This window comes from Zalophus californianus, chromosome 4 (genome assembly GCF_009762305.2).
Source record: "Zalophus californianus isolate mZalCal1 chromosome 4, mZalCal1.pri.v2, whole genome shotgun sequence".
In the NCBI taxonomy this organism is placed as follows: Eukaryota; Metazoa; Chordata; class Mammalia; order Carnivora; family Otariidae; genus Zalophus; species Zalophus californianus.
In genome coordinates this window covers 97,554,727-97,573,550 of record NC_045598.1, presented here as the reverse complement: position 1 = coordinate 97,573,550, position 18,824 = coordinate 97,554,727, and the positions used below count along the sequence as shown (strand labels likewise).

Sequence of the window (18,824 nt, the reverse complement as noted above, 5' to 3'; positions counted from 1 at the left end):
ATTTTGTTATTCTTTCAAAAGGGACTCAATACAAAGTCAGTGTAAAAAAATCGATATCCAACTTAAAACCGAAACAATTTCAGAAAGTCTGACATTCTCCTATGCAAAGACTGGGGGAAAGAGAAGGGGGTAGAGAGAAAATAAATTCCTTGATTTAAACCTTTCTTCACCCCGCTGAGGAACACAGGCACCAAGGCAATGAGTCTATCTTAACCCCTTCTGGCCTGGTAACTTAAGACAGGGTTTGGAAGCACAGTATTTTAGAATGCAGATGAATAGTGTCTTCATGAACAAAATGTTCTGCATATGACCTACAGGAAGTACTTATAGCATCTCCAGCTGCTGGGCTCCTGATGCAGAAGCCTCTGAGACACTTAGTCTGGGGCATGACAACCGTGACCCAACCAAAGTCCCATACGCTTTCACCATCCCTTGCCCTATCTCCCAAAATATATTTCCTGAGAAAGACATCATCAGCATAAGGAATGTCCAGTTCAAAAACTAAAAAGAACAAAAGCACCGTGGTTACATGGTATGTGTTTTCCACAAACAGAACCACGTAGTTAACATAGCGCATCTTGGCTCCACGCCATACTGACTGGTACTGACTCCTCCTTTCTTCTGTTCCAACACATCTTTTTGAGCTGCAGGCTGTTGGGTCAAGAGTGCTGTTTACTTTTGCAGGTACAGGTGTATTAAAAATATCCAAAGTCCATTTGGATTTAAAAAAATGATACACAAACACTGCACCACTTTTGGAATGCACAAACCAGGAAGGGTCCTCGCGAACACAAAGAGCATTCTGACAGGGTCCTCCTTGTCTAAAGCGAGGTGATTGGCTACCCCCGATCCCTGGGAAAAGCAAGGGCGAATACTCTGTAAAGGCTGGCCGTGGATACAGGAAGGCAAATGGAGGCACAGACAGGAGCTTCCCCGCAGCTTTGCCACCCGCCCCCGAGAATCCTAAGATCGGCTCCCTACCTTTCCTTTCCCCAAGCTCTGCTGCTTACCCATTCCCTCTCCCCCGCTTTACCAGTAACTACAAGGACTTCCAACACCAGCGCCAAAGCAGCCCCTTCCCTGGTAGTTACGTGGCAGAGGTCATGAGTTGCACAGTGACGGTGGTCAGAAATCAGGGACCAGGCAGCAGTGGGCACTGTTTGGTCTCCCTTGGCAGGGTAGCTTGGCCATGAAGGCTTGGGAGGACTTCTCTCCCTGGGAAATCAGAGACTCCAAGCTGCACCTGCCAGTCCCTGAGTCGCGGCGTCAGCTCCTCCCCCCGCCGCCCCTCCCCCGCCCTGGGTCCCTGTGAGCAGTAGGAAGGAGAACTGGGAGGGGAGGGGCTCCCGCTGCAGCCGAAAAGGGACAATCTGGCAGGCTGGCTGTCCCTGTGTTCGACCTGGTTGGCAGGCTATGCTTCCCTATGCAAACAATCCATGGCACCCACGGGAGACAGTGCACAGAGCCCGTGAGCACACATGGAGAGCCGGGTCCGGGGCAGCTCTGCAGGCTGGGCTTTCCTGGCCAGGACCACCAGCCAGGTGGGGGTGTGGTGCGTGCAGGGGAGGGCGGATGGAGGGAGACGGGTGTGCCATCACAGGGTCAGGAAAGGGCCACCTGCTCAAACCTAGGCCAACGGTCAGAAACAGGACAGGTAGGTTTTCTCCTTGGGGGAGAAAACAAAATAAAATCATTTAGAACTGTCAACTGCTAGTGCACATTTTTTGTTGTGACCTCTCTCAGCAGAACCTAAGGCAACAAAGAACAAAGATGAAGGCAGGCATTTGCGGAAGGGCGCGCGGCTCCCGTGGGTGATGTGGTACTGGACATTCATGGACACAAGCACCTATGTGGACATGCCGTGTCTGGTTTCCTGGAACAGAATGAAGACGCGTCCCCCTGGAGGTCGACGAGGGGGCAGGCCAGAAGCAACAGGAGGGCACGGCCCTGGACGAAAGGCAGGGACTAGCTGCCGTAAGGCGAGGCTCCCGAGAGCCACCTGCTCTACTTTGGTTTACAGCTGTCACAGAAACGCCAGGGAACGGCTTCGTGAGAAGTCCCATCCACAAAAGTCAGATGTTATCAGTCGCTTTTTGCCAGGGTGGACATCCCCTGCTTCCTTCCAAGTAAAGTGCGGATGGTCAAAGGATACTGGTCTATTATCTGCCAGTTTCAGTCAGCAATGAAGAATAATAATAAAAAAAGATGCCCTTCTGGTATACATATATATATATCTCTATATATTCTTTTTTTTTTTTTTGTAATAAAGCCACAAATATAAAACTTTTAAACTGATGTCTCAGACTGTAGGCGAAGGACAAATTTGTGAGATTTGGGGTCTATGAACTCTTCCGAGAGGATGATGAATGGAATTTTCTTCACATTGACCACGAGGCTGAAGTCCAAGCATTTCAGGACGAAAACGATTCCATCCCGCAATCCGTTCGTCACAGCCTCATCACTAACCAGTCTCCACTGCGTAGAGAGCCAGCGCTCCTTGTCATACTGCAGGGTAGGGCCCGCGCTGAGGTAACGTTCTAGAAAGGCCTGAAAAAGGAGGACAAAGGCCATGAGAGAAGAAATACCCCGTGCTAAGGACAGTGATGTCAGGGGCACACCCATCTTATGCAGATGAAAATGTTTCCCAACAAACCAAGACAGAGCTAATCAGGCCGTATTCCCAGCAGACCCTCCCAACGGAGTCCTTGTTGGGGAGGGAAGCCTCCTTGGACTTTCTCACTCCCCTCTGCCAACTTCCAACCAGAGGCGGGGGCAGGTGAGGTGCCTGGCACCTCTGTCTGCCCGGAGGCCATTGCCGAGGCACTAGCCCGGCCATGGCACGGCCGCACAGCACGTCACCACTTGTACCTGTGGTAGGCCTGCTTGCGCCCACACCGAAAGCTTCTCAGGGCAAGGGCCGGGCACAGAGAGGCACTCGGGAACCAGAAGCTGAACAAGTAAAAGGATATACTTGCACGCACGCACAAAAATGCATGCTCCGCCACTCACGGGCCATGTGGCTTTGGACAAGTCATTTGTCCGGTCTGTAAATGGGGGCAGTAAGAGCTCCTCACAGGGCCGAGGCGAGGATGACACGGCTGCCTCTAACCATCTACTGGCACAAGGTAAGCCCAACCAGTGTGGGCAATGGTGATTTCCTGTGGGATCAAGTGGGCACAGGGCAGGTCCGAGGGATGCCAGAGCCCACATCCCCATCCCTCTCACAAGTCCCCTGCTCCTGCAGTGCTTTAGCTTGTGGGAGGTCTTGGACCCCCCACCCACTCATGGCGTCCACATGCATTATTCCTCCTGGGCCTTCAATTCTCCTCAGACCACCCCCTGAACCTCTGGGCAGATTAACACACCCTCCTCTGAGTGCTTATCATCACTGGCCTAACTCCCGGGTGACCTTTACTTTCCTAACGATCGCTGTGGACATGCGTGTCTGTCCCCCGCACTGGAATTTAACCCCCTGGAGGGCAGGAACTATTTTTTAAATCTGAATTTCCAATGTGCCTGGACATAATAGGAGCTCAATGGCGTGTGCACTAAATCAATAAATACGCTGACTTAGCTGTAAGAAAAGGGAAGAAAGTGGGAGCCAGTGATTCAGACAGGATATACTGGGATCTGTCACTCTGGTCCTAGACACAGGTCAAGGCCAGTTTCTACAAGGTATCCCCTTCCATCCACACCTCACTGCTGCCGCCAACTACATGATTTCTGCTCTGTAAGCATATATTCTATCTGTGAGCATATGTACATTTTTTTAAACGAAAATGAAAGCAACCAGGAAACGAAAAGATCTTAAGGCAGAAAGCAGAGCCATGGCTAAACACACTTCTAAGACAAAAATAGCTCTTATGAATCATAAGAAAAAGAAACAACTCAGCAATGAGAGACTGAAATTAATAAGATAATTTATAGAATAAATATTAATAGAAAATTAACATAACAAAAAGATGCTCTACCACATTAATAATTCAAGAAACATGAATTCAAATAACAATTTTTTTTTTTTTTTTGCCTCTTATGTGGGCAATGAGTAAAAAGAATGGTAACACCCAATATGTCAAGTGTGTGGGGGAAATAAACAGAATCGTATCCCAGAGGCAGAAGTGTTTAAAAGAGTAACATCCCTTGGAAGGACAATTTGGCAGGCTCTATACCTTTGATCTAGCTGTTCCTCTACCAGAAATTTCTCCTTTGGAAATACTTGCACAGATGCACAAAGATGTATGTGAAAAACATACTTGCTGCAACACTGTTTAGACCAGGGGTTGGCAAACTTTTCTCTAACATAAACATTTTCAGCTTCACAAGCCACATTCTGTCATGACTGCTCAACTCAGCCTGTGTAGAGAGAAAGCAGCCATAGATGATATGGAAATAAAAGGGTGTGGTTGTGTTCCAATAAAACTTGATTAGCAAAAACAGCCAAGCCCTGGTTTAAACTACTGAAAGATGTTAATCCAAATGTGCGTCGTAAGCATTGGTTACACAAATCATGGTATTCGGCGGGATGAGATGCAGCTATTAAAGAGAATGAATTAGATCTGTATGACAGAGATCTGGAAGTACTGACAGGGAAAAACAGTGCAGAGGTAGTTTTAAGTGAAGAAAGTAAGTTTCCAAGTTGTGTATGTGGTATGAACTCCCGTTTGTGGTTTACTTTTTTTCCACTTCTGCTTTAAACACACACACACACCTCTGAAAGCATACACACCAACTCATCACCAAGAACTGTTTAGGGGAGGAGAATGGAAACTTCCCTTTGCACATATTTTCCTTTTCCTTTGCTTTTGTTTAAAGATTCATTTATTTATCTGAGAGAGCGAGCACGTGTGTGAGCATGGGGGAGAAGGGGAGAGGGGGAGACAGAATCCCAAGCAGACTCTGTGCTGAGCGTGGAGCCTGACACGGGGCTCAATCCCATGACCCCGAGAACACGACCTGAGCCGAAAGCAAGAGAAGGATGCTTAACCGACTGCACCACCCAGGGGCCCCCATTATATTTTTCTTTAGTGCCTAGATTTCTATACAAAGAGAAAGTATCAATTACTTTTAATTCAGAAAAGTATACGTTTTTTTGAACGAAAATGAAAGCAATCAGGAAACCAAAAGATCTTGAGAAAAGGAAAACTATGGCTTCTGTTCTATGTGGTACGAGCTACCACTTCACACATGCAGATATACTGCGCTCATTGGCAACATGCTCTCCATACTTTTTTGCATTCTGTTTTTTGTAACTTCATATTCTAACGAAGATTCTTCTACTTTTAATAGGTGATGTACCCTAATTTATAGGCCACTGTTCTATTTTTAAGTTATGTCCAGTTTGGAGTTATCCCAGATTACTTTGCAAAAATCACCTTTGGTATTATTTGTGCATGTATCTGATTCTAGGAGAGGGATAAGTGAGCCAAAGCATATGAAAACCTTTACGGATTCCAAGTGAATGTTTCTGTATTGCTCTCCTAAGGGCTGTTACTGGAGACAACACAACCATATGCTGTACGCGTACAGGGCAGCGCAGGAACATGGGTCCTTATACCAAAAGCCACTCCACGTGCACTACACGCCAAGCTCGTTTACTCCCTGCCATGTGATCCACATGTCATGTTGCCATACTGAATATAATTTTCACGTAACAACCCTATCAGGGAGATGCTACGATTATCCCCATTTTATAAAAGAGGGAACAAATATAGCGTGACCTCTACAAAGTCACAACCTAATCAACTGGTGGAGCCAGGATCTGAAGCCCTGTCTGTGTGATGACAGGTCATTTGCTAACCCTCACTCTACTCTGCTTCCTCGGCCCCACCCCTCTCTTAGCTACATGGCTGTTTCCTGCAATCTCCCTAAAGTGTGCTCATATTGTAATTCAAGAGACCACTCAAGTAAAACTAACCCCATGAGGTCCAAAATGCCTAACGGGGTGATGGTATCCTTTCTGCCACTAAGAACAGCCATTTACTCAGACATTACCATATGGCAGGCACTGTTTTAAGCACTTCACATGAACTCTTGGAGTTCCCACCACAACCCATTGAGGTAGGTATTACAGCAAGCTGCCATTTACAGAGTAGGAAAGTGAGGCACAGAGCTATTAGGCGATGTGCCCGAGGTGACCAGCTCATTGCGGGAGGAGCCAGGCTGGAATATGCTTCAGCACAGCTCCAGAGCCCAGAGTGCCCCTAACTGCTACCTCTACTGTGAAAGTCTTTCCTCTGCTTGAAGCTAGAGGCTCTCGAAAAGCAATTTCAAAAAACAACCGCACCAAAATCATATAAAGTAAGTGGGAACTGGTAATTCTCGTGAGTCGCGGCTTTAGAGAGCCTTTGAGTCCATTGCGCCTGGGCACAGCTGCAAACAGGGCCTGCCGAGCTCGGTGCCGGGCCGCACCTTGGGGGTCATGCTGTTGGTGATGCAGAAGGCCAGGTGCTGCAGGATGCTCTCCATGCTGTGGTAATGCTGCTGCCGCGTGGTGCGCAGGTACTTCTGCAGAGCCCGGGCCATGGAGGGGAAGATGGCCTGCGCCGCCTCCCGCGGGTCCATCACCTCCCCCGGAGCTTTCTGCTGCTCTTCGGCCTGGAGGCGCTGGATGTGGATGAAGGCTTCTTCCACCGCAACCACCAGCCTGGGGGGGGGGGAGGGGGAGGGGTGGGCAATGAGACGGTCATCAGGATGGTGGCTGCTGCCAGGCTGGACAACAGCATGGTCATTCAGGGCCTGGGAGGCCTCCTGCCCGCCTCTGTGTCCCAGCCTGCCGCCAGCTCACCCAAGGCTCACCTCCGTGGCGGTCACTCCAGATGGCTGGGCGGGGGGGGGGGGGGGGGAGGGAGAAAGGAAGGCAGGGGGGCTACAGGGGTGAGGGGGAAGGAGCCCTGGGCCTAGGAGATTGACCTCTGTTTTCAATTCTGCCACTAAGGAGCTTGGTGGACTCACTTCAATCCTTCCATCTCTACAACGAAGGCTTAGATGAAAAGAGCTCGAAGATTCCTCAACATCTGGCCACAAAAGGCTCTGCACGCACTGAGAGGGGGCTGGTGCTACAGAAGCAGAGCTGCATCCCCCTCGATCCAGCGTGCGTGGGCCGTGGGCCAACAGCTTTAGCATCAACTGGGAATTTGGAAGACATGCAAATTCTGAGGCCCAACTCCAGGTGAGTAAGTCATTTTTGCAGGTGGGGCCCAGAATGTCAGATCTGCGCTTTAATAAGCCTTCCTGGTCACGCTGGTGCATGAGAAACAACGGAGCACGATACACTCCTGAGGCTTGAGCGGCTCACGTTTATACACTCAGATTTCATTCTAGCGGTTAAAAAAAAAATTTAAAAAGTAGAAAGTCCACTATGACAGGGTGTTAAGTGTCAGGGCGGGGGGGACAACAGACCTCGCTCTCCGCTTCTTCACCCGCCGCTCGTGCTCTGCCTCTTCATAATACAACTCGTTGTGGCTTGAGTCTCTGCGCCGAGCAGCTGCAGCGATCATGGCCCGGGACTGACCAGTGGCATTGTTACTGGGGCCTTCAGGGAAGGACAGTGGAGGAAGAATAGTTTTAATGCTACGGGGCTGCAAAACAGCGGGAAACGAGTACCACGGTCTGTCGATACCGTCTACCCACCCCCTGAGAAGCATATCCACCAATCTCAAAAGAAACTTCCAGAAGGGTGAACAGCACTCCTGCCTCACATTCGCTATGCTCATGAGAGAAAGGATATCTCCCCCAAACCCAATCTGATCAGTGGAAATGGAAAAAGAATGCAGAAGGAGATGAAGAATGCCGGACAATGAAAATGTTGGCCAAAAATAACACACAGAGAGAATGCTGAAGATGTTACTCACCATCTGTTACATCAAGTCTCACTTTGGCCATAAGGGTAGCTGGAGCATCACATTTCAGCAACAGGACAATGAGAGAGAATGGGAGCGATGGGCACAACAAGGACAGAGAAAAAAGAAAGTCAAGGGGTAAGGAGACACTGATTATGCACAGGACAACAAGCCATGCTGGAATGTCATGGTAGTCACAACACTGAATAAAAAAAAAAAAAAAAAATACTCGAGGACTTGCAATATGGCCCGTTTGTGAAATGCAGACTTAGAACTCCCCACTCTGTTCCCGTGACCACAGATTGCCTTAACTTTTCAGAAGGTCAAGGCAGATCACATGCTTTCTTCTGTATCAACTACTTGGTTAATGACTTGGTTTCGCTAGTGGGAATTTTCAGTAAGTTTTCAGATCACGGGTGAAATTTACCAATCCTCTGGGAACCCCAACTGAGCGCACATCTCATAAAGTGCACCCCCGTCCACCCCCGCCAAAATGGGGAGGATATGGCCATGAAAAATTGACACCATCCATAAATCACTTGACTTGCTAACAATATGATCCTCTTTGAGGGTCCACAAAGCTCTTGCCCTGACCCAAGGCATCCAGAAAGAAATGACACTGTGTCTTGTTCCTTGCACTTAACTATCTGATAGCCTGAAACACAGCTCTGACGTCCTCAGCCTGGCCTCTGGCCTCCTGCCACCCACTCAGCCCCAGGTCCTAGCCAGGACTGAGAAATCTCTTTAAGTATCTCACCAGATGCCTGAACTACTGAGAGTTACTGACTTCATGGATCTGGGGAGCTGAGTCTTTGAGTAACTTATCCAAAATTTGAAAAGCAGCTTTCCATAGATGTTCCCAGCAGGAGGCAGGAAACACACATCACTATTGTTTTCAATCAGAAAATTCCAAAATAAATGAACCTCCCACATGTGTAGACTGTAAATCAACATTCTTCTGAAAGTATGTTTGCTGGAAGAAAGAGGAAGAAAGAAGAAAGAAAGAAAGAAGAAAAAGAAAGAAGAAAAGAAAAGAAAAGAAAAGAAAAGAAAAGAAAAGAAAAGAAAAGAAAAGAAAAGAAAAGAAAAGAAAGAAAGAAAGAAAGAAAGAAAGAAAGAAAGAAAAGAAAAGAAAAGAAAAGAAAGAAAGGGGGGTGCCTGGGTGGCTCAGTCATTAAGCGTCTGCCTTTGGCTCAGGTCGTGATCCCGGGGTCCTGGGATCGAGCCCCATGTCTGGCTCCCTGCTCAGCGGGAGGCCTGCTTCTCCCTCTCCCACTCCCCCTGCTCATGTTCCCTCTCTCGCTGTGTCTCTCTCTCTCTCTGTCAAATAAATAAATAAAATCTTAAAAAAAAAAAAGAAAGAAAAGAAAGAAAAAGGAAGAGAAGAGAGAAGAGAAGAGAAGAGTTGTTCTGAATTCAGAATGTACGATAAAGATGGACACTGAGGGGAAGAAGAACCAAATGGACCATAAAGTTTAAGCTAAAGAGCTGCCCCGAACTGTACCCCCCACACCCACCAACCAGAGACACCATTTCAAGGCACGTACCATCTACATTGTAGACTTTCAGCCCGGCCATGTGCTTGGCTGCTCGGAATTTGGAGGCTGTTAGGAGATTGGGGTTATAGATGGTGAAATCTTTATAGTAATTTTCCAGAACCACCAATGCTGCTCGCTGGATACTGAGAAGAGAAGGCAAAATTAATGCAATGCTTTTTCACTGAAGAAGCAGGTCCCAAGTGACCAAAAAAATCCTCTTTTGGAGTCAGGTAGAACAGCAGAGCACCACCGGTAACCTCCCATCATGGCAGGCCCCTGGATTTTACCACACCATTTGTCGGAGCAGGATGAGAATTTAAAGGTGAGACTGAGTTCAGTCATCAAGTGGCTTCTTGGCCTTCTCCCAGGCTGCGCCATGAACCACACCCCATCTAGCCAATAGCTGAGAAAGGAATCAGTTGTAACTCAGATTTGTTCAGGCTGCACAGAACTTTCCTATTTTCCCCAGTTTACAAAAGAGGACACTGAGGATCCCCAAATGGTCAAGAGACTTCGAGACGGTGGCAGGGCTAATGGGCAAAAGAACACAGTGTAGATTCAGGTTCTCAGGTCCCAGGGCAGGGTCTCCCCATAGGCCTCACGGCCCCGGCTGTAGGGAAGGCTGGGACTTGGGTTCTCCACGGATCAAAACGAGCGGCAACCAACCACACAGGGCAGAGGGCACGTGAGAGATGCTGGCTGCAGACACTGGTGACTCCTGACCCCTCCTCTGGGGTCTGTCCTCTCGGCCCCAGGCCAGCTGGAGCTCCCTCTTTCAGAGGAAGCAAGACCCCTTCCCGAGCCCTCAGCTGAGACCTTGGTCTTTATTGGTCTGCGAGGCCTTCTGTCTCTTGGATGACAGGGGTGTACAGAGGGGACTCTCTCTGCTCTAATGTCCTGCAACCTCTACCCTGTCACCTGTTTGGCCCCTCGGACAGCAGCAGAGGAAGAGAGAAGAGGTAACACCACCAGGTGGGAGGGTGGGGGCGGGAGGGCGCCCATACTCCCGACGGGCGGCAAAAGAACTTGCTCTTGGTCATGGATGCAGGCCACTCACCACTTCAAAGAGAAACCTGTGCTAATACAGCATGGGTTTTCACGTATCATCTTGTCTGACTTCCACAATCATTCAAGGTCAGACAAGTGAGGTTCGAAAATCTCTGACCGGCACATAGCACGCGTCTACCGAACAGGAGAACTCCAGTCTGGAGTTTCAAGCCTCCAACCTGTACTCTTTCCCTGCGATGTGTGGCTGCTATGGGACAGTGTATGTACCGACACCGACCCCACAGATTTTTTTTTATCTTGCCCTTTATGTTCTTCCCAACCCCTGCTAAGTGGGTGCGGTGACAAGGATTACTTACAACAGTCTGGGTGCCAGGACAGGGCTGCCCTCTGTGCCTGAATGACCACCGTAACTCTCCACGTGGCTCAGGGATTCTCACTTCACACCAAGACAACGCAGCCTCTAACTTATCAGCGGGACACTCTGTCAACCCACTGCTCAGCTCGAAGTCTAGAAGTCTAAAAACGATCTAGAAGTCAATCAGCTAACCTCCTTGAGAGCAGAGTCATGGTCCAGCTTTCTCACTTATATCCCAACAGTGCCTCAAATCCATGATCTGCGCTCAGTTGCTGCTGAGTATCAACCTCGATACGTACACTCACAGGAGGCGGGGGGTATCTGGCAAGACTAATCCTGTATGATGGAAGTAGAAGAGTCCTAAGAGCAAACCCACATTTTGAAAGCCCTCGTCATTCAGTTACTCACTTGTCATCACTCCCACACTGGAGCGCCCCCATCCGCCCAGCCCTGGGAGTGCAAGGAGCTGCTCCTGAGCCGGGCAGGCAGAAACCCGAAGCTCCACCGCAGCTAACTGGAATACACATGGGCTGGGGGAGCATACAGAAGAGCTTCAGAACGCCCAGACTCGGGTGGGTACAAGAGCAGCCCCCCGAGCAAGGGAAGTGGTCCCTGAGTTGACGTTTTGGGGCATAGGTCTTTGTGCCGAAGTCCCCTCGGCTACAGACAGACGCTCTCCACACTGGGGCAAGTCTGCGGCCCCCCTCGAAGCCCACCGGTGCCAAAGCCCCGGTGGCCCCGGGGAGTGCTCAGGGATGGGGCAGGAAGATGGGGCAGGGGCTGCCGATGCTATGTGTGTGCGTCTCACAGCCTTCGAGAGCCTTCATTTCCGTGCAGGTCTGCCCAGTGGCTTCCAATCAGCAGTCTCCTCCTTGACCTCTGACTCTGGTATTTTCCAAAGTGGGGCAAGCACTTCTTCTCCACCGTCCCCTTCTATCCAGAGACTCTCCAGGCCTGATGACACGCGTGCGCACACACAAAAACTTGCCCTCGTAAGCACCCATCCCCCTCCTGCCCCGTGCCTCTCTGGAGGCTCTGGGCCTGGTGAGATAAGACGCCCCGCCACACTGAGATGTCCCAGTTCATGCACAACAGACATGCTGGGGTGCAAATATTTCCTCCCACGCTCCCATATGGACATGGAAACATCTCTCGGCTCCTGGATTCCAGCAGAGAATGATTTCCCGGATCAAAATTTAAAAATTAAAAGCACCTCAGAGGTTATTCTCAGGCCCGTCTTCAAAGCAAACCCTCTTGTGGTTGCTGGGTCTGGCTCTTCCATTCAGCCAGGCTGCAAAGAGGAGCCCAGGGGATCCCAGTAGCTCAGCTAGGGCCTGCTAGGCAGGTGAGGGAGAGCTGAATGGGAGCCCGGTGGCCCTATTTCCCAACCTCTTCACCCCAAAACCACAGACAATGCACTGTGCTGTCTGGACACAGGGCGTCTGCCCATGCCCAGCTCTGGCAGGCCTTCCTTGCCGGGGTGCACACCCCACACCCAGCCCCCTTCCAGCACAGGCTGCAGGCAGATGCTCTCCACACTGGGGCAAGTCCGCAGCCCCCCTCGAAGCCCACTCGTGCCAAAGCCCCCGTGGCCCCAGGGAGTGCTCAGGGATGGGGCAGGGAAGATGCGGCAGGAGCTGCCGATGCTACGTGTGTGCATCTCACAGCCTTCAAGAGCCTTCGCTCAGGGGGACTGAACAAGGGGGAAAAGCCAGGCAGTGCTCGCTTCCTCCAGCACCGTCCTCTCCCCAAGGACACAGGAACTTCCCAGAAGCAGCCATGGTCACCTGGCCAGTCCCCCCACCCCCCGGCTGACAAACTAATGCAGGAGCTGAGGGACTCTCCCGGAGAGTTTAGAAATGCCTCTAAGAGGGCTGCAAGCCCTCACCTACGAAAAACCATCTGCGCAACACCCACAGGCCATGAGAAGCTCCACACAACAGAAAACAACGCATAACTGAAGTACCCAGCTTTAAAAAAAAAAAAAAAGGTTGTGAAATTTGGATTAAAATCCAATATGCCTTTTTTCACGTTTTTAAAGAGAGTAAGCTATACATGACTGAACCCTTGTTGGTGACTCAGGACGAATGCTTCACGCATTAATTCTGAGCTGTACCACGCAGGCAGTCCAGTGAAGATGTCGGTCCCCATGGGAGACAAAGGCCACCTGTCCCGTGCAGCAGGGCAGTCTGAGCACTCGGCTGTTTCTCCACATCCTTTCCACATTCCCCCTGACTATGGCCATCAGAGTCCTTCCCAGGGGCCGTTGACCTACCTGCCTCTGTTCTCATACACCCCCAGCTTGGGTATAAACAGGGAAAAGAGCTTCGAGGGATCCAAGTGAAGAACTCTGCTCCAGCTAAGTGACACCCACTGTGGCATGGGAGTCTGAGGTCTACATCAATCCAAAGCCTAAAGTCTTTTTCATTTCTGTCCTGGATCCTGACTGTAGGTTCAAAGTAACACGCTACTAATACATTATTTGGCTCTCCAGTAAAAGAGCAACTCAGCACCCACTGAGGGGACAACCTCAGATGTGGGCACCCAGCATCTTCAGCCATGGCCCACAATGCCAGGATGCAAAAGCACCCTTCTCCTCGGCCAATGTCAGTATCTTCCTGCCTCAGTTCTTTGCCACCTTCCAAACGTGCTGTCTTCCAAGGCCAAAGCAGGCCCAATTTCTTTTAGGAAGCCTTTTCTAACTCTCTGGGCCCCACTCGTCTGCACCTAAATGCACAGCATCAACAGCTCCCCCCCCCGCCCACCGCCACGGGACTCGAGAGGTCTTCAAGCATGCTATTCTCCCTCTAAGGCAAGGCCATGAAAGTCCCCTGTGCACAAGGGACACCTCCTATGACTTCCCCTGAGTACGTAATACTCATTGGCTCAACTTGCTCATGTAGGAAACCCTAGAATTCTAACAGGTATAGGATCAGTCCCAAGCATGCATTTCCTAAAGCCATGGAGTTTCCAAGGCAAAAAGGGCCTCAGGGATGGGGAAAAGCAAATCCTTCAACTAGTCCCAGTCTCTAGACCAGATCATCTCTGGGGAAGGAGGGAAGCAAGAAAAATCAAGCTGGTGAGAAACCTGCCATCTCTCTTATCACCGTCCTTCTCTGAGAAATAGTAATCTGACGAAACAATCCTCACATGGAAACCCTATATTAAGGCAGGTGGAGCCTGATGTAAAGATTATAGACGTGGCCCCACCAAAAACCCACGGCAAGGAGCACTCTCCCAAGACAGAGAACACCGGGCTCAATTAATACTGCGTTCCAGGATACCCCTCCCCCCCATCTCACCATCCAGGGAAATACCCCTTCACAGATCACATAGACTTGGGGAAAACAGCATGGTGATACATGCGGCTGTAACAGAACTCTGTGCAGACAGGACTCCCAGATACACACATGAAAGGCAACATGGATGAGGCAATATTCAGGGTCAGAAGAAGCCGATGTTATTGGCCGTGCGAAAGCAAGCCCCTCAGCTCTGCCTGGCCAAGGCTGATCCCACTTAAACTCCTAGACAAGACAGGCCAGCCATGGATCAGCACACGTGTGAGGAAATTCAATAGCCACTTTTCCTCTTCTTCTTTTTTTTTTTGTTATTTTTTTGTCTTTTTAAAAAAATTAACATACAATGTATTATTTGTTTCAGGGGTACAGGCCTGTGATTCATCAGTCTTGCACAATTCACAGCGCTCACCACAGCACATACCCTCCCCAATGTCTATCACCCAGCCACTCCATCCCTCCCACCCCCCACCACTCCAGCGACCCTCAGTTTGTTTCCTGAGATTAAGAGCCTCTTATGGTTTGTCTCTCTCTCTGGTTTCGTCTTGTTTCATTTTTCCCTCCCTTCCCCTATGATCCTCTATCTTGTTTCTCAAATTCCTCATAGCAGTGAGATCATATGATACTTACCTTTCTCTGATTGACTTATTTCACTTAGCATAATACCCTCGAGTTCCATCCACATCGTTGCAAATGGCAAGATTTGGTGGGGTTTTTTTGATGGCTGCATAATATTCCATTGTGTGTGTGTATATACACACACCACCTCTTCTTTATCCATTCATCTGTTGATGGACATCTAGGCTCTTTCCACAGTTTGGCTATTGTGGACATTGCTGCTATAAACATTGGGGTGCACGTGCCCCTTCAGATCACTACATTTGTATCTTTGGGGTAAATACCCAGTAGGGCAATTGCTGGGTCGTATGGTAGCTCTATGTTCGACTGTTTGAGGAACCTCCATACTGTTTTCCAGAGTGGCTGCACCAGCTTGCATTCCCACCAACAGTGTAGGAGGGTTCCCCTTTCTCTGCATCCCCGCCAACATCTGTCGTTTCCTGACTTGTTAATTTTAGCCATTCTGATGGGTGTGAGGTGGTATCTCACTGAGGTTTTGATTTGGATTTCCCTGATGCTGAGTGATGTTGAGCACTTTTTCATGTGTCTCAACAGCCACTTTTCAATGTGAAACTCATGGCTGACCACACTGCCTGACTGGCTTATTCTCTTTTCAGGACAAAGACAGTGGAACGAGAAGGGTTGTGGCCTTTTGTGTCTTATCAACCAGGAAAACATTTCCAGTGTTGTTGACAACTGTCACATAACCACCATGGCCACGGAGGTGAGGGACTTGTGCTTGTCCTACAGCCGAGAGAAGGACCTCCAAACAGAGTTCACATTTGAGTTCATAAAAACACGAAAAACATGTTTCTGAAAGATGAATTCTGAAAACCAAAACCAAAACCGAATGGATGTTCTCCATATCCATGCTTCCTGCTGTCCTGTGCATATCTGTTGTGGGAGAAAGTATGCACAGAGCAAAGCAAATGGCACCAGGCTTTGGCCCCAGACAGCATGACTCTTGGCTCTATCATTTATTCTTTGACCTTGAACAAATTAATTCAGTTCTCTAAACCTCTGTTTCTTTGTCCATAGGATGGGAAGAACAATACAGAAAGCCCTGCTATAAACCTAAGTGGGCTCCAAAATACTCAACTCTATAAAATGTTATTACAAACCTAAGTGGGCTCCAAAATACTCAACTCTATAAAATGTATTACATAAAGGTCAACGAAATGACTGGGGCTGGTGTGGGTAGCTGGTCAGAAATTCCATGGACAGACGGCGAGATCCAAATATGTCAGGTGCTGGTTGGAGCCTGGTATCACCTGTGGCAGTGAATTCCTGAGCTGAAACATTGATGGGGGCAAATCCAAATTCTATGACCTTCTGAGACTTCAAAGTCAGTTGGCATTGAGGTTGGGAAAATTACTGGAGACTCAGGAGTCCACCCTCTACTTTCCTGCTCCCAAGGAGGGAGTGTTTTAAAGGTATGTATTAATGATGAAATGAGATGCTGTATTCCCAAGTACGTGGTCCAAAGCAAATGGCTCGCATATGGCAGCACCATGAGCTTACGGTGTATGCTGGGGAGGCCCTTCTGTCCCCAAGTGCCCCTGTTCTGTCCTCCCCACCCTGCGCCCACCATGAGGGCACTGCCACAGGAAATGAGCCAGGGAAGATGCCCTCCTCACTGCTTTCTTAGTGACTTAGACCCTACAGTGATGCCACTCTGTTTTTATGCAGCGTTTCCTGCCAATCTCAGCCTCCTAAAAAACAGGCCTGGTAAAAAAGGACCAGCCTCAGAGTCAGAAGGCCTAGATTGCAGATCTGTTCCTGCTCCTGTGTAGCCCTGTAGAAGTCACTGCCCTCTCTGGTCCTGTTTCTTGGTCCATGATGGACAGAGAGTGCCTACTGCTGCATGCAGATGTCCAGAAGAGCAAACGAAATTATGGCAGGGGACGCGTTTATAAACTACAAGGCATCGGGCAACTCCAAACTGTCATATTACTAAGGAGCACGAGCGTTTGGCAGCAAGGGGGGAGGCTGGCTGCTGGCTAGATTATTCATACAGTCTCTGGGCATAAAAGCATGACCTCAACTCCACTTACACTGAATCACAGAATTTTCTCTCCACAGAACGAAGAGAACCGTAGCGCTTACCCAAGCAGAGACATGAGTGGCAAAGAAACCAGAGTCCAGCTAGGCCAAACTCCCAATCCACATACCAATTCTCTTTATAACACCCCAGATAGCAACCGACCTCTCCGTGAAAAGAAAATTCACTCTCACTTGGCCTTGAAATGACCTTTCTCTAAGTTCTGCCCAGTGGTCCGCCCACCGCTTCCTTCTGTACCCAAACCCCCCTTCCTGTGAAACCTCATCAAATACTTGAAGGAAACAATTGTGGCCATAAATCTCCCCGCTCTTAACTCTCTTACTGTGCAAAAAAGGGCGCTGAGGCCTAGAAAAGTGTGTGCACATGTGTACAAACACATACATGCCTACATGCACACACACACAAAGAGTTGCCTGTTTCATTCACTTTTCCCTGGACTTGGCTGTGGCCTCCGCAATTAATACATGCTATTAAGGGGCACCCGGGTGGCTCAGCTGGTTAAGCATCCAACTCTTGATTTCGGCTCAGGTCATGATCTCAGGGTCGTGAGATCGAGCCCTGTGTCAGGCTCCGAGCTCAGTACAAGAGTGTTTGTCCCTCTCCCTCGGCTCTTCTCCCTACTCTCTCTCAAATAAATAAATAAAATCTGAAAAAAAAAATGCTATTAAAACCAGAAATATTCAGGCTTCAGAGCTCAGGCAGTCTGAGACCCTCACACTTTACAGCCTGTATTGTCTCCCAGGGCAGTGAGAAAGGCCCTCCCTGACAGGGCAGGGAGGGGAAGTCTCATTCAGGTTGTAGCCATGTCTTTTCAAATATTCACTTGCCCTCTTTAGCTCTGCCAACAAAAAACAGCTTTCTTCATGCGTGAAAAATGTGGAAGCATCTCATACATGTTAACACCCCATGTAAATGCCACTGACCACGATTCTGATCACCTCGGTGTGTGCTGACGGGAAAGCACTGAAGAGACCGTTCTAGTCACAGTAAAATCTGCAAAGGCCTTCTTTTAGGACAAATACTCATTATCCCGTGAGCCACCGAAGGATGCTGACACCCAAAAATCTTAACAACCCGTCTCTCCAACGCCATTCACAGGCCAGTATGAATTAAGAGCACCTGCTAAATCACAAGGACTCAGATACAGATGTGAACAGAACCTCGAGAGGCTTAAGATCCCACTGGTGTGGTGACCCCCAGGCTGGGATAGAACACGTGACCGGGGTAGGGGTGGGGGCTTCAGGGGAAGATCTGCTGGGGAGGCGAAGCTGAGTTTTCGAGTTAAGTCTTAAACAATGAATGATGGCCACACCATGTGGGCACAGGCTGTAATACAAGCCACTTCCAGGCAGAGGAAGCAGGGTGGGCAGAAGCAGGCTGGTGTGAAACAATCCTCCTCAACACCTTCAGTAAGAGCGATGGGGCCGCACTGCTGAGTCACAGAACAGCTGTGAGAACCTGCTATAGTGCAGTGAAGAGCGTCTCCCCAAATCCCCCCACACGCATACCCACAACTGCAGAATGGGATCTCCGCAGATGTGATTATGCGAAGTTAAGGTCATGCTGGTGTCTATTAAGAAAAGGAGACACAGGCGGAGAACGCCGTGTGGTGACAGCAGAGATCGCGGTGATGCGGCCACAAACCAAGGCGCGCCGAGGACGGCCGGCAACCACCAGAAGCCAGGAGGACAAGGGAGGATTCTTCCCTAGACCCTCCAGAGGGCACATGGCCCTGCCACTACCTAGATCTTAGACTCCTAATTTCCAAAACTGAGAGAGAACACGGTTTTTGTGTTTTGTTTTGTTTTGTTTTTTTTAATGTTTTATTTGTTTATTTGACAGAGAGAGAGTTAGCGAGAGCAGGAACACAAGCAGGGGGAGTGGGAGAGGGAGAAGCAGGCTTCCTGCTGAGTAGGGAGCCCGATGCGGGGCTCGATCCCAGGACTCTGGGAACATGACCTGAGCTGAAGGCAGACGCTTAATGACTGAGCCACCCAGGCACCCGGAGAACACTGTTTCAAGCCACCCAGTCTGTGGTCCTCTGCTACAGCAGCTTTAGGAAACGAACACACGTGTACTTAGGGCAAGAAGGATGGAAGCAGGTAAAGG

The 18,824-nt window shown here is 49.4% G+C and overlaps 1 protein-coding gene across 2 annotated transcripts in view; it reads right to left on the bottom strand.

Annotated features, from left to right (window-relative positions):
* Positions 1–1,152: 1,152 nt before the first annotated feature.
* VANGL1 (VANGL planar cell polarity protein 1) overlaps positions 1,153–18,824 on the bottom strand; it is a 49,281-nt gene continuing 31,609 nt past the window's right edge. For both annotated transcript variants that reach the window (XM_027622450.2, XM_027622459.2), the window contains exons 5-8: positions 9,386–9,519; positions 7,399–7,531; positions 6,409–6,643; positions 1,153–2,547 (exon numbers count right to left, since the gene is read on the bottom strand). In XM_027622450.2, coding sequence (XP_027478251.1) covers positions 2,287–2,547; positions 6,409–6,643; positions 7,399–7,531; positions 9,386–9,519 — 763 coding nt within the window. In that variant the 3' untranslated portion in view covers positions 1,153–2,286. The remainder of the gene's footprint in view (positions 2,548–6,408; positions 6,644–7,398; positions 7,532–9,385; positions 9,520–18,824) is intronic.